The sequence below is a fragment of the Canis lupus genome, chromosome 12, assembly GCF_048164855.1.
Source record: "Canis lupus baileyi chromosome 12, mCanLup2.hap1, whole genome shotgun sequence".
NCBI classification, from domain to species: Eukaryota; Metazoa; Chordata; class Mammalia; order Carnivora; family Canidae; genus Canis; species Canis lupus.
The window spans coordinates 49,582,450-49,597,825 of record NC_132849.1 but is presented as its reverse complement, the minus strand read 5'-3'; the positions used below and the strand labels follow the sequence as shown (position 1 = coordinate 49,597,825).

At 56.2% G+C, this 15,376-nt stretch overlaps 1 protein-coding gene across 1 annotated transcript in view; it reads right to left on the bottom strand.

Moving 5' to 3' along the window:
- HS1BP3 (HCLS1 binding protein 3) overlaps positions 1–9,054 on the bottom strand; it is a 33,172-nt gene extending 24,118 nt beyond the window's left edge. The window contains exons 1-3 of the mRNA XM_072770953.1: positions 8,931–9,054; positions 3,925–4,090; positions 140–347 (exon numbers count right to left, since the gene is read on the bottom strand). Of these exons, the coding sequence (XP_072627054.1) occupies positions 140–347; positions 3,925–4,090; positions 8,931–8,962 (406 nt within the window). The 5' untranslated portion in view covers positions 8,963–9,054. The remainder of the gene's footprint in view (positions 1–139; positions 348–3,924; positions 4,091–8,930) is intronic.
- Positions 9,055–15,376: the final 6,322 nt, after the last annotated feature.

The following is a 15,376-nucleotide window of genomic DNA, read 5'->3' as shown; positions in this document are numbered from 1 at the left end:
CTGCCCCAAGAGGCTGGCGGAAGCTTCCCGGCTGCAGGCAGAGGCCGCGGCACCACTCGCCTCGGCCAGGGCAGCAGGGCAGCGAGGCCTCGTTCTGGGCCAGCGGAGACCTCGGGGTTCGGGACGGAGCCTCAGGTACCTAGAAACTCTAGCAGCTCGGGGCTTCCTGCCAACTCGGCGTCCCTGGAGACACAGCGCAGAATCTCATTGAACACGGCTCTTCTTTCCCGGATGTCGGACTCCCCGACGAACAGGACCTTCTTGGGGAGCGGGGGAAGGCTGGCCGTGGGATGACGACTGCTCAGCTTCTGGTAGAACTCCTCAATCTCACTGTACTTTCTGGAGACCTGGAATGAGAGGGGCACGTGCCTCCTACCCTCTCCTCACCCCGCTCCGTCCGACGGGCGCCTGGGCGTCCTCGCTCTCTGACCCCGCAGCCCCCCCCCCAGGCTCCATTCCCAACACCCCCAAGCAGCGCTAGGCTAAATGGCTGACGTCTTAGTAGCCAAAGGGAAGATACAGTCACTGTGGATTCCATTCGCTGTCACAGGTCCAGGTAGACACATCCGACACAGGGGCCCTGGCCTGGCCCGTGGGTGACCACGGAGGCTGGCTGCCTCCATTCTGGGCCCTCAGCATATTAGTGGGGTGACCTCGCGGTCTGGCCGGCTGTTAGGTCACCTTCCCACAACAACACGAGTCACCTATTCTCAGCACAGATCTCGGATGGTTCTCCCGTGCACGAGCAGCAGCCTTCTGGTGGGGACGGTCCCTACAGTGCTCATGTGGAGAAGGACCAGCTGTGGTACGGCTGTTTGTCGGCGCTGCTGTCAGCCAGGACCCCACTGCACCCTGGGACTCCAGGGACGCAGGCCACTCGAGTCACCCTGAGAGCGCACTCAGTTTCCGGCTGAGTTTGCTCTGTGAGAGGTCACCCCAGCATGGTCTCTGCCCCACAAGGCTCGGGCCTCATGTGGAGCGAGCAGCTGTAACACGGGGTGGTGGTGGCATCGCTGTAGTCTGTGTAGCCCAAGGTGGGCTCTCTAAGAGGCCCCCTGCCCTGAGCCACATACCCCAGCACTCCCAGCGTCCTCCCCTGTCTTGGACCCTGTGCTCTCCCTGTATGCTAGACCTGTCTCCCCGGCTCCTCCGAGGGAGCATGGGGCATGGAGCGTGCAAACACGGATACTCCCACTTCTGCTCCCAGGCCAGGGCTGTGTCTGCAAGCACAGCACTACTGAAATGCCGGTGTGGCCGATGGACTGGGGGCGGGGGGCAGGGGGAGGGGGCCAAGGCAGGTGGGTGGAGGTGCTGACACGAGACCTGGCAACCCCGGTGCACAGCTGTGTCAGAGCACGCGCCCTGGCTAACCAGAACTCTCACCAGTCCCCCCAGCCTGTGAGAGTCTCAGAGGCCGGCAGGTGTTTGGGGCGGAATTAGGATCTGAGCGCCCGGGGCCCCACACATACACTGAGGGGTCATCTGGGACAGGAGGCTGCAGCCTGCAGTTGTCAACACCAGGGCCTGGCTCTGGAGCTTTCCTGAGAACAGCCCTCGAGGAAAGGTAAGAGGATCCTTTCACAGAAGTGATGCAGGCTCTAATCCCTGGTGCTCCTGAGGATGGGGACTCCAGCCAGGCTGACTCAGCCCAGGCCTGAGCGGAGTTCTGACCCTGAGGGCTGAGCGCCCTCTGCTGGCCTGACAGCGCCATGCGGGCCCAGCCCCCGGACCCACCAGGACTGGGGGCCTGGAAGCTTTGAGTCTCCAGAGCTCTGATGCTGATGGTGCGAGGGGGCGGGCAGTTTTAAGTCAGGGTGTCACCCCATCCAGGGCCCACATTTAGCAGTGTTCCAAAGCCAGGGCTTTTCATGTGGCTGCCTGAACAGCAGCAAGAGGAGGCTAAGAGAGAGGCAGGGAGTGCAGAGGGCGGGAGCTCCTGTTTATCTGGCGCGTCCACGTGCAGGGTAGACGGCACTGCTACCCGGAGTCTCTGGCGAGAGTGTGTGTGCCTGTGCCACCAGCACACGTGGAGTCCGCCAAAGAGCAAGCGTACACAGTGCCCCTGTCTGGGGGCTGGTTTTACTTTCTGATCAGCAATTAAATTCATTTTTCTATTAAAACATGTATATCCGGGGACCCCTGGGTGGCTCAGCGGTTTGGCACCTGCCTTCAGCCCAGGGCGTGATCCTGGAGTCCCGGGATCGAGTCCCGTGTCAGGCTCCCTGCATGGAGCCTGCTTCCCCGGCCCCCTGCCTGTGTCTCTGCCTCTCTTTTTCTCTCTGTCTCTCATGAATAAATAAATAAAATCTTTAAAAAAAAATGTATATCCTTTTCAGAAATAGAATGCAAAACGCTTTTTTTCTTTTAAGCTAAATCTCAAAACTTCAGAGATTTTCAGGCTTTGGGTTGCATCCCCAGATTTCATGGGGCGTAAATGCATGCTTCTCTGCTCTCACAGGTGGTTCAAATGCCTGAGAAGCACCTGCACGAATGGCCACGCAGGCACGCACACACACCCTCTGCAGGGTGTGGGTGTCACTGGTCAGAAAAGTGGCACTGGTGTGATGCGTGGAGGTATAGAGACATCTTCACGCACAGCCTCACACGTAAGGCTGGCCCTTGGCATGGGACAAGCAGGCTGGCGTGGATGCTCCTCAGAGCTCCCAGAATGCTGTTTCCATTATTGACCAAAAGTCAATCCAAGTAGCAAATGAAAGACTTTTAGACATCATGCTCTTTTAGATGTTTCCGGTGTGTTAAGTATCCCTCAAAGAAACACCTGTGCCATACATTTTTATCTCCTGAGAAGGGGATACCTCTGCTACCAGGTCACCAGGGCCAGGTAATTCACTGTTTCCCTTTCTGTCTTGGCTGCCAGGAGATTCAGAACCCTCCATGTGCAAAGCTGTGGCTACTGATCCCGTCTATACCACAGGGCGCTTGTTCATTTTACCTTTATCTTAAAGCTTTTTTTTCCCTTAGCTCCTGTGACTCCTCGACTTCTCTCCCCGTGGCCTCAGCAGCTCCTCCCTCTCCATGACTGTCCCCGGGCTGCTGTGTCTCTGGGGTTCCCTCCTAAACCCTCCCCTCCGCCCTTCACATCCACCTACTCCCAGGCTTTCAACCTCACCTCTAAGCTGACGTCTCCCAAACCTGTGTCCTAGGCCTTCACAGTCCACCCCCCCCGCCAGACCTGCCCCTCTGCACCTTACTTCCGTTGGTGCGGATGGACGGTCAGTCAGCAGATGACACACCCGTTACCTTGGAGATATTTTACAACTGTCTGCCTCCCCCTCACACCAACCATGACCGGCCTGCCTTTGGCCCTCCCCTGGGGCAGCACTGGCCCCGTACCTGGGCCCCTTGTCCCTGCCCCTGCCTGGTTCCGTCCAACCCAACTTTACTCCCCTCCAGATGGGCCAGGGAGTCACTCCCCTACTGAAAACTCCTCCTTGGCTGCAAGATGAGTCAGGCTCCCTACGTGCCCTCCATGACCTGGACTCTGCCCGTCGCCTCCCGCTTCCTCCAGGATGATACTCAACTGTGGGCAGCTCCCCGCGCACAAAACCCTGCGCCCGCCCCGCTGAGGCTGTGCCCTCCGCCCGGACACCCTTCCCCGGCTGTGCAGCTCTACTCGCTCAGCCCTCAATCTTCTGAGAAATCCTCCAGAACATTTCCCGAGGTGGGTCAGGTGCCTCTTCACATGCCCACAGCCCCTTGTGCTCCCGGCACGGCCTGCATCTCTTTACAGGTCTATCTCCACGGACCAGAAGCTCCTGATCTGTCCTTGTGCACTTACTGCCCGACCGGCCCTGGCCCTCTCAGGCCCCACATCCTGATGCCGCTCACGCCTTGTGGCGGGTGTGTCTGTGCACCTGGTCCCCGGGCCCCCTGGGGAGCATCCCGGCAGAGTCCCGGGCTCACCAAGAACTGGACGACATCCTCGGGCCGGTGCTTGGCCGACTTGAACGCCGCCAGCCGGGTTACCACCAGGATCTGGTACTCCACGTGGCCTGACATCATCTTGCCCCGCACCTCCTGGTGCTGGGGCACGGTCAGGTCGAGGCCCGTGTGGACATTCTGAACTCGCCTGCCAAAGGGAAAGAAGGCAAAGGAAGCTCAGGTTCAGGTCAGCAGGCTTCTCGAGCGAAACGCAGACAGGACCTCAGGGTGGCCTGCAGGCCTGGCTGGGAAGCTGCGCCGCTGGCTGTCCTCAGCGGCCCCTGCTTCGGGCCACCGGGACCACCACACACGGGCCCCTCACAAGGCCTGGGCCCTCCCAAACGGCTGACCCCAGCAGGAAAACAAGTGGGAACAGAAGAGACGGGGCTCGGGGCAAATCACTAACAGTGACGTGTGTCCCACATGCTCGGTGCATGAGTCCCCGCAGGATTTGGAGGGACGGCATCCGGGGCTCTGTTCTCTCCAAGGAAAGTGCCTGGCTCTGCGCACAGCCCAAGAAGGACACGCCGCCAGGAACCCCAGTAGAGACACAGCTCTTCAGCCCATCGGCGGGCCGCAGACCTACGACAGAACCTGCCCGGGGCGGGTAGGATGGAAAGGGCACTGGATGCAGGGCCCCCATTAGCCTCGGGGCCCCGCAAGGCACTGAGGAGGCTGCTGTGTGAGGCTTTGAGAGGGTGCTCAGTAGAACATCGCGGCTCTTGGAGAATCTGTACGCGCTCCCCACGCATACTGAATTGTACGGGGGGCAAACGAGTCATGAAACGTTTTCTCTCAAGTGATAAAAAACGGTAACTGTGCCCTTATCCTCTGTAAGGGGGTAACGTAGACCCACGTGGACAAATACATGTCACACAAACACCTGTGACAGGACCCCTCCTCATCAAGGTGGAGACCTACTATGTGCTCGGCAGGACTTCCAGGACAGGAGCAAAGGGATGCTCTGAGGAGGAGGGCGCTTCTGCACTAAAACTATACCAGGGCAAGGGCCTTTCCCTCTCTGGACTAATGTCCCGATCATTTAGAGACACTCTGTCCCCCGGGGCTCCTTCCACACGGATTCCTGCCACCTCCACACTAGGCATGCAACACCATCACCATGGTGATGCCGCTGTCACTCAACTAGGGAGGACAACTGCCATTCGCCTGCATATGGTCCATACACAATCCTGGACCAGACAATCCTCCACACACACGAACGTCCTCATGTGGCACAAGGTGCGCTGTCATAAGCACTGGCCACTTGGGAAAGCCCAGGCGAGGCCAAATGCACCTCTGCGAGATGGAAAAGCACACCTGACTTATCAGCCCTCCTTTCCTTTGGCCAGTAACCTAATGAGCATTCTTGGCCTTACACTGAGGTGAGACCATGGTGCTCCTGGCTTAGTGCATCGTCTACTTGGGGGTTCCTGCTACAAGGGCAGGGGCACAGAGTGGATTAAAGGGGAGCCTGGTAGCAGCTGGCACTGCTGCAGGCTCTACGGACCTCACCTAAGAGTCACTCCTTCCTGGCTGCCCTGCAGTGGGTCACAATTGCTCAGACACATTTAAAGAGAAGGGAAGAGGCACAAAAAGGGAGTCACCTGTCCGGGGCTCAGCAAGTCAGAGGTGAAGCCAGGGTTCACACCCCGGCAGCTGCCCCAGAGCCCGGGGCTGCCTCTTCTCAGGTGGAGGGAAGTAGGCATTAGGATCATTATGGCAACGGGGCATAGGTGGGTGGAAGTGCAGAGGAGCGGGGCCTCTTGGCCAAGAAAAGCAGGTGTGAAGGACCCCCTGACCTCCCTGCTGGCAGGAAACTCCTGTTGGCCGTGCTCACTCTCTCCCTCTTAGTACCTGGCATTTGGCAGTTCTTTGGCCCCGCAAGGGCCTGCAGTCCACCACCTCACTGCCATCCACTGTCCCTCCTGTTCCCGTCATGCCTCCTCCGCTGGGAGGCCCTGACGTGCCACTACTGGAACCAACTGCTTCCGGCCTCTGCTCCTCTGCTCACTCCAGGTCTCTGCCTCCTTTGTACTGGGACCTGGGACTGGGACACTCATACATGCCACCTGGTCCCACAACCTGCAAGCTGCAGCCTGGGTCTGGCACCCCTCCCTTAGACTAGCTCTGAGCTTCTCAAAGTGTGGTCCCTGCTGCATCGGTGTCACCTGGGAAATTCAGGACCCTGAATTGAAGCCCTGGGGAAGGGGGGACCCATTATCTTCATGTTGCCAACTCCTCCAGGTAACCTTTTTTTTTTTAATTTAAAGATTTTTATTTATTTATTCATGAGAAACACACAGAGAGAAGCAGAGACACAGGCAGAGGGAGAAGCAGGCTCCATGCAGGGAGCCTGATGTGGGACTCGATCCCGGGACTCCAGGATCACGCCTTGGGCCAAAGGCAGGTGCCAAACTGTTGAGCCACCCAGGGATCCCCATCCTCCAGGTAACTCTGATGCATCCCAGCCTGACTCACTCACTCTCCCGCTCCCCTGGACCCCAGGCAAACTTTTGCCATAAAAGGCCAGATTAAGTAAACATTTTGGGCTTTACAGGACATATGACCTCTGTCACAACTACTCAAGGCAGCCATGTGGCATGACAGCAGCCACAGACGACATATAGACTTTATTTACAAAAGGGAGAGGTGGGCAGGACTTGGCTCCTGGGTGTAGTATTCCCAGCTATGCCTTAGACCAAGCTTCTCCACCCTCAAGTGCATCCCAGTCACTTGAGGAAGCTGTCAATATGCAGATTTGGATTCAGCGGGTCTGGGACGGGGCCTAAGAGTCCGCATGTCCAGCCAGCTCCCAGGGGATGCAGATGCTACTCTGCTGTTCCTGGGACCATCTGCCGAGCAGCAAGGCATGGAGTCGAAGCTGCCTCTCTCAACAAACTGCCCATAAGCGCCCAATACCTGTTCTTCCCCGAAAGCTCTGGTTCTTATTTCACTGAGAAGGGCAGCAATCAGAGAAATCCCTGCATCCATTTCCCTGACCCCTGGGGACACACTGGTTGGCTCCTACCTGAGGTAGGTTTCTGGATCTTCCCCCTCCCTTCTCTCTCTCCCTTCACCTCCTCCTCACCATAGTCCCCCCACTGCTTCCAAGCCCACAGTTCTTCACTGCCTCATCCAACACTCCCCCAGGCGTACTCCACTCCAGCCATGCTGGCCTCCTTGCTGGTGTCCAAGCACCCCCTGCCCCAGGACATTGGCTCTGCTGTCCTCTCTGCTCGGTACGTCTTGTTCAAGGTATCCTCATGGCTCTCTCCCTCAGGGAGCTTGTCAGGATCTGCCCAACTGCCATTCCATCAGAATGACACTCCTGGACAAATCAGCACACCCCAAAACCCAGCACTCATTCCTCCTATCTCCTCCCCCCCACCACTTTATTTTCCTTCATGCCAGTTATGATCCCTGACACATTATCTATTTATCTACTGTCCAGCTGTCCCCACTGAAGCTCCACGAGGTGGGCTTCATTTTGTTCACTGCTGCACCCTAGAATCTGAGCCAGTACTTGGGACAGAGTAGGCACTCGATCAGTAGCTGCTGGATGAACGCAGGTGTGAATGCATGTGGTGGTGAGTGGAAAGCTGAGTTGGGGCCCAAGTGTGAAGAGCCTGCCTGGTGGCTGGTCTCAAGTGTTGGGACCCACCCTGTGGGCAGCTCCTTGGATTGGCCAGTGCCTGCCAGCAGGAAGGACTGAGCACCACCCACCTGGCCTTCATCACCAGCACCCATCACTGTGAGCCAGCCCCGCTCACAGGGTTGGGGCAGTGAGGGGAGCCACCCACCCCCTTCCGAAGAACCCCACTCCAAAGTCAGACCATGTGGTGTGTGTGTGTGTGTGGGGGGGGTTCTGAGGAGGATGTCTGCTGCCAGCCCTATTCACACCTGCCAATCTCAAACCTCCTTTTTGCAGAAAATGCAACTGGCTCCGGGAGAGGTGACTTATGTATCACCAGATACACCTCTTTTGACAATGACAACACAACCTGTGACCTCACTGCGTCATGCAGAGGACACCAAACAGGTTCTGGCATCAGGGTTTACTTACAGAATCACATTTTTCTAGACCTGAAGTGACCGAGGATACATCAGATTACAGCTGGAAAAACAACAGTTGGGCTGGGAAATCAATAACATTCGTTATGCAATCAACTGACATCTTCGACCAAGACTCTTGTAGGGGGAACAAGAGGGGTGTCCATGAAAACACCGTGGTCCCTCTACAGAGGAGTCAAAGCATGTGCATCCCATCCTTCCCAGGGTCCATCTTGCCCTGGGTCCCCCAGGTCGGGGTCAGGGTGGGGCCACACTGCACCTGCTGCCTCCCGAGGCCTCCTCTGCTGTAACTTGCACTTCTCCGAGCTACTTCCTTGAGCAGCTGCCACCTCTTCCCTCCCCTCCACCTGGTTAACTCCTACTCTTCCCGCTGCGGCGCCGGGGCCCTTGCACTGTGCGCCCACGGCAACCCCCACGGCGACCTGAACCTACTACCTCCCCCGGCTTCTGGCCCCCGCGGGTGTTCATGCCGGGTGCCCTGCAGAGCCGGGCCTTCGTGATTCCCCCCATCCCCAGGGCCATGCACCGCGCCTGGCACACAGCGAGCCCTGAAAGGATGCGTAAACTGTATTTTCGGGGCTGAAAAGAAACGAACCGTGCAGAGACGGGGAGAAGTGACCCCCTCTCCGCCCGCCGGCGGGGCCGGCCAATCCCGGCCTTCCACCGGGTCCTGGACGGGTCCGTTACCCTTTTAAGGGCCTCAGTTTTGCCATCTGTAAAACGGGGACACTCCATGCGCCCACCTCTCCTGCAGGGCGGTGGAGCGGCCGAGCCCGGACGACGCGCCGGGGCGCTGGCGAGGCCGGGCCGCGAGGCCAGGGGGCCGGACGCCCCCGCCTGCTCCTCCGACTGGGGCGCATGGAGCTCGTTCGCGCGCACCCGAGGCTCCGCGGCGCCGGGCACGGGGTCTGGCTCACCTGGAGGTGACGAGCACCGCCGGGGACTGCATGACCGCGGGGGCTCCGGGCGGGGCGCACGGTCACGGGACCCGCTGGCGCTGGCGCTGGCGCCGGCGTCGCCACGTCCCCGCCCCGCGCGCTCGGCCCGCCCCGGCCCCGGCGCCGGCCCCGGCCCCGGCCCCGGCCCCGGCCTCCGCCCGCCCCCTGGCGGCCGCCGCGAATTTCCGGCCTCCCTGGAACTTGGGCGCGGACGGCGCTCGGACTGCGCGGCGGGAGGCCCGGGTCCAGCTAGGCCCCGCCCCCGCCCCGGCCGGCCCCGCCCCCGCCCCACCGGCCCCGCCCCCGCCCCGCCCGGCCCCGCCCCCTGCTCCTCCAGGCCCCGCCCCCGCCCCGGCCGGCCCCGCCCCCTGCTCCTCCAGGCCCCGCCCCCGCCCTCCTTGGCCACGCCCCGCCCCCTCCAGGCCCCGCCCCCGCCCCTCCAGGCCCCGCCCCGCCCCCCGCGCCCGGACCGCTGTCCTGAGCCAACCCAGCGGCCAGGAGGCGAGCAAGCAAAAGCGGGGGAGCCTTGCTGGTACCCGCAGGGCCGGGTCTGCGCCAGGTGTCCCGGCAGCCACAGCGCCCGGTTCACTGTTGGGACTGCCCGGAGTGTCCCGGCTCAGACGCTAAATTACTTGGCTCCCCTGGCTTGGGGAGGGTGTCGGGAAACAAGGCAGCCAGTGGTCACTTAGAGGAGGGTCAAATGAGGTAACCCCTAACCCAGCAAACAAGACCCAGCCGACCCGACCCGTTCTGGGGCGTTGTCTAAAGCAGCAGCCGCCGAGCACTCCAGAGGCCTGCCGGTGGCTTTCCGCGAAGAGGCGGGCAGGGTCTTCCCAACCAAAGCTTCCCAAAGCTGCTTCTCTCTCCCCCGCTGCAGAGACGTCGTTGGGACGCTTGCTAAAACCCCACGGAGGACTTCCTGAGGCTGCTGCGATCTCGATGGGCTCTGGACTCCCGGAGCAGGGGGGCCGGGCCCAGCTCAGTACACTCAGTACAGCAAGGGGTGGGGGGAGTCGGGCTCCACCTTCCCCATGGTCCTGGTGCTGGGTCAGGGTCAGGGTCAGGGTCAGGGGTGGAAGACTGGAGGGGGCAGCAAGGAGAGGGGGGTTCTTACTAAACCCACCTAGCAGGATTCTTGCTGAAGGCAGGCCAGGACTTAGACATCATATGTGGAAGTGATCAGTTTTCCCCCCAGGGGGTGGGGGGAGTTGGTGGTGGGGGGCAGTTGTCTCTCAACTGACTTAACAGGATTCTTTTTTCTTTGTTTAATTTTATTTACTTATGAGAGACACACAGAGCGGGCAGAGACACAGGCAGAGGGAGAAGCAGGCTCCATGTGGGGAGCCCGACATGGGACTGGATCCGGGGACCCAGGGAATCACCATCTGAGCCAAAGGCCGATGCTTAACCACTGAGCCACCCAGTGCCCCTGCTACCCAGTAATTCTATCAGGAAACTCCAGCTGTGCAACCACCTGTAAGGTGGGCCAGAGTCCACAGTGACATTTAGTTAATATGTTTGTGCTGCTCCAATGTGTAGCACTAACGAGAATTCTGCTTGGTTTCTGCCACCAGTCAGATTCCATCACAAAACTGCTCTCTGCTTTCTCTTATGGCCTTTTCATGCATTCATGCATTTACTCATTCATTCATTCAATAATATCTACTGAGCTGGGCCTCTATTCCGGGCCCTGGGGACGCTCCGCCCCTCAGGGCTGGAGACCCTGATGTCAGGTCCTGGGTAGGAAGCTGCGGAAGCTGCCTGGGGCTGAGCCTTCATTGAACCCATGGAGAAGATGGCCCAGGAAGATTTTAGGGAAGCGCTTGCCCCCCTCCCCCAGCACAGGTGGGAGGTTGCCAAGAAGGGTACTGGCCCTTGTTGTTGCAACTGGTAGCCTGCCTGTCACCAATGCCTTGCAGGCAAGTGAAGCTCAGGCCCTGGAAACCCAGGGTTCCTGAGTGCACAACGCTGGGGCACTTGCTGCTCCTAGTGGCTGCCAAGAATACGACTGGTTCCCTATGAGGGTGTGACCCCATCCCTGAGAGCAATCCCACTTTCTGTCTCTGTGTGTCCTTCTTGCCCCTATGTGGCTCCAGTGGATAATTGTATACAATGCACGGAATGTGGGATCTAAATCTGATATTTTCTGCTTCCTGCCTGACTCAGGGAGCCCCTTCCATGGCTGAAGCTGCAGTAATGCAAACCACATTGCAGAGGATCTTATAATTTCCCTTCTCACTGCCCTGGAGGAAGGCTCCAGGCGTCAGTCCCCCTACCCCAGGGAAGTCCCTGGGCCCTGGGTGGGGGGGCAGTGCAATCCACAGCCACAGGGAGTCTGATCTGAGCTCTGGCCATACCATGCTCTAACATTGCCCTTGTTTCTGGTGGGGTGGGTCTTCTGGGGGGTCTGCTGATTTGTCTCTGTCCTCTAAAGTGATGCTTTAGCACCTTAGGGGTCTAGACATCCCAAGTGGAGCAGGGCCACCACCTCCCCGGTTACTCAGCAAATGCTTCCAGGCACAGCTCTGGGCCTGTGACCTTGCCAGGCTTTGAGGATGCAGAAGACACAGGCTTTCTTAGTGGGGCTCACACATCACTCAGGAATGGTTGGAGACATCAGCACGGATGCAGGCCCAAGATGCGGAGGGAAGGAAGGGCATATAACTAACTCAGCCTGGGGTTGAGGCATTCAAGGAACTCTTCTGGGGAGAGGAGGTGGTGTCAGACCTGGGTCATAAAAAACCTGAGTGTCATCTCTGAGCTTTGGGTTTTCTCATGGGTGCAATGCACATAATGGAAACCTTTAATTCACAGCACTGCTTGAGACTAAATATGACTGGGATGAGAGGAAATGTATGGTAAGCACTGTAGATGAGCTACCCCAAAGCCTTTCACAACCGTCTTTAGCTTTTACTGCCACAGAGGCTGGAAAGGCAAAACACTCCCAGCTTCCCTGGCAGTTAGGAGGGCATGTGTGACAACTCTGGCCATATATACAGAAGTCCCTGTGGATGATTTGCCTTGTTAGGAGAAAACTTTTTGTTTCTTCCCTGTCTTCTTTATGGAAAGGAGATATGATGCTGGAGAGGCAGCAGCCACCTTGTGGCTGTGAAGCACAAGCCTGAATTTGGGGCCTACATATCTAGGATGGAAAAGGCTGGGGACCTGATGGCTCATGAACTAGCATACAAGCCCTAGACTCTTTCTTGAGATGTGTCAAGCCTTCTCCTTGCACAGGTGCTTAGACCACTCTAAGTGGGGCTTTCTACAGTGGATTCCATGTTGGTACAGTTGTAAAGTACTTACATAAGGTCTGAAATTAAAAAAAAAAAACTGTTCAATACGGGCTAGGGATGCTTGAGGAGGAGGGGGGAGGAGAAGACATAGAGTGTATCCTAGGCAGCAGTGCAAAGCCAGGGTGCCTCCAGACAGCCCAGTGTACTCGGGGCTAGGGAGAAGAGCTTGCAGAGGGAGGGGTGGCCTGGACAGGAGGCTGCAGGTACCACATGGGATCTGCACTTGGGGGGGTGGGCTTGTGTGCCACGCCCAAGAGTTTATATTTACCCTGAAGAAGAGTGGACTCAGAATGAACAAAGGAAAATAATATTTCAGGATGGGGAACTGGAAGTGTAATGAGCAGTACCCTCTAGGAAGCCGAGGCCAGAGTCAGGGTGAGCCTCAGGATGGAACTGATGGGGACAGGGATGGTGAGCTTGGCACCCTTCTCCAGAAGCTTGATTCTGAAGCAGAGGAGGCAAGCAGGGGATCTTCTAGAACTGTTATACAGATCTAACTCATCCTCACTGAAAAAATACATGAAATATGGATAGTCCAAAAACAAAACAACATAAAATTCACCACTCATTCTATAGCAGACCTAACAACTATTAACTATTTTAATAGTTCCTGCCCTCTTGACGTTGTGTTCTATACCCATACATATCTTTCCAACAATGCAAAATCTTACTGGATGTAGTATGTTGTGACTTGCTTTTTTATTTACCACCCTGTTAACAGTTTTCCATGCTAAATTACTGCCCAAACCATTTTAAATCCTTACCTAGGATTCCGTGTGCCAATATACCATAACTTGTCCAGTCCTTAAGCTATAGATATATGATGGAAAGGCGGTGTGTGTGGCGGGAGATGGATGGGTGATCTTGCAAATGCTAGCTGGCTGTTTGAACCAGATACACCAGGAAAAGGCCGTGTGGGGGGAAAGGGCTAATGTCAGAAAACACGTTGGTGAGTCTCCGTGTGCTTTGTTGAGTAAAGGGCGGTCTCAGGAGATTGGGAGAAGGGCACTCAGAGCAAGAGCTTAATCTTTTTGCATTAAAAAGTAATAGACATTTGGGAGGAGGTGTCTGTGGGCAACTTCTGAGCTCTGGGAGAGGAGGGTGGGTGCCCCAGCCGGGTGGAGGACCCTGCTGGGATGGTGGTGCTCAGTGGCTGCCTTGATCCTGTTCTGCTCTGTGATGCTCTTCCAAGACTCCCCACTGCCTGAGGCACAGCAGATCCAGCCTTTCTGTTTAGATGATAAAGTCTGGAGAACTTGGGCGCAGGCACAGGGACACAAAACTTTCAATGGCTTTGCTAACCACCATCGGACATTCCCGGGGAGGCTGGGTGCAGAGCAACTCCCCAGACCCTCTACAGCCCGGAATTCATTTTCTTAAATTCTCTCAAATTTTTTAAGTGAAAATGAGATGTCTTGATTTAGAAGTGTTTTATTTGACTCCTAGTGAGGTTGAACGTTTCCATCAGTTTGTTGGTCTCAGCATGTTTTTATGTAGCACTCCTGTTTATTTCCTTTGTGCCTGTTAAAAATTGGGCTGTTTGTCTTTTTTTTTTTTTTAAGATTTTATTTATTTATTTGTGAGAGACAGAGACATAGGCAGAGGGAGAAGCAGGCTCCCTTCAGGGACTCAATCCCAGGACCCCAGGATCATGACCCAAGCCAAAGGCAGATGCTCAACCACTGAGCCACCCAGATGCCCCTGTTTATCTTTTTCTTAATTGATTTGTGAAAATGCTTTATAAATCAAAGATATTAACCTTTTCTGATATGCACTATCCCCTGCTTGTCTTTAACTTACTTTTTCACCTAAGTGTTTATGTTGAAAAAGTTTCAAACTCACAGAAAAGCAGAAGGTTCATAGGTCACGTGCACACATTCATCTAGACTCACGCTGGGGTTTCAGGATGGAACCGGCAGATCACCAGGGCAGGCAGCAGGGCTGGGCAGAGGGGCTGAGTGCCCCAGGCATAGCAGAGGCCTAACCCGGGGCAGGGGGAGCTTGGATGACCCTCCTGAATTGAGAGGAGGAGGTAGGACTTTAACCCCTACACTGACCAGACCCCACAATGCGCTGTGGGCCACCCCTTGGAGGCAGCCCTCATCACAAGTCCCAGGGAGGACTGAGCAGAGACTCAGCACTCCCAGCAGGGAGCGGGTAAGCCCTTCAGCCCGGAGAGGGAGGAGGGAGAGGGGGAGGAGAGGGAGACGGGTGTGGGGCTGCGGTGAGAGCAGCACAGTTAACACTGCCGTTGGCTTTATCCTCTCTCTCTGTTCTTCCTGAAACACTGACGCGTTCAATTCTATTTTTCAAATTTTTTACATACAGGTTTTAAGATTTCCAGGTAGTTCCAACCCTGGACACTCCTCTTGGTGTTTTTCTCAATGAAATTATATAATAAAGAAGTATTCCTTACTCCAGACTGTTTAACAGTCACAATTTTTTTCCAAATATATTTTTTCACAATTAATTCTTTGATGCACTGGGACTTCATTTTGGTTTATGTCATTTTTTCCAATATTTAATAAAATATCCAGTACCATTCATTGGTAAGGGTTTTTTTTTTTTTTTTAAACGATTTGTCCTTTCTTCCACTATCTAAATACTCACAAACACTATTGTTAGCAAACATTATTATCTGGACTCCCTATTCTGTTGTCTTGATCTGTCAATTCAGCTTCGAGGGCTACATGGGAATTCCTTTATATTGATATCTTTTTTTTTTTAAGATTTTATTTATTTGACAGAGAGAGAAGAGAGAGCACACAAGCGAGGGGTGGGTAGAGAGAGAGGGAGAAGTAGGCTTCCCGGCTTCCCGCTGAGCAGGGAGCCAATGCAGGACTCAATCCCGGGACCCCAGGATCATGACCCTGACTTGAGATGAAGGCAGCTGCTTAACCAACTAAGCCACCCAGGCGCCCCATACTGATATCTAATAATGAAGTTCTCTGAGGCAGATTTATTGTTTCATGATGTAAAAAATGTGCATCTGTTTGTAGATGGAGGAGAGAAGTGAGAGAGATTCTCCGAGGAGAGGAGATGGCTGGGGGTACAGAGCATGGGTGGAAGGACAGTGACAGACACAGTGACAGTTGGTCACACATCCATCAAGGCAGCCTGGCCTTTGGT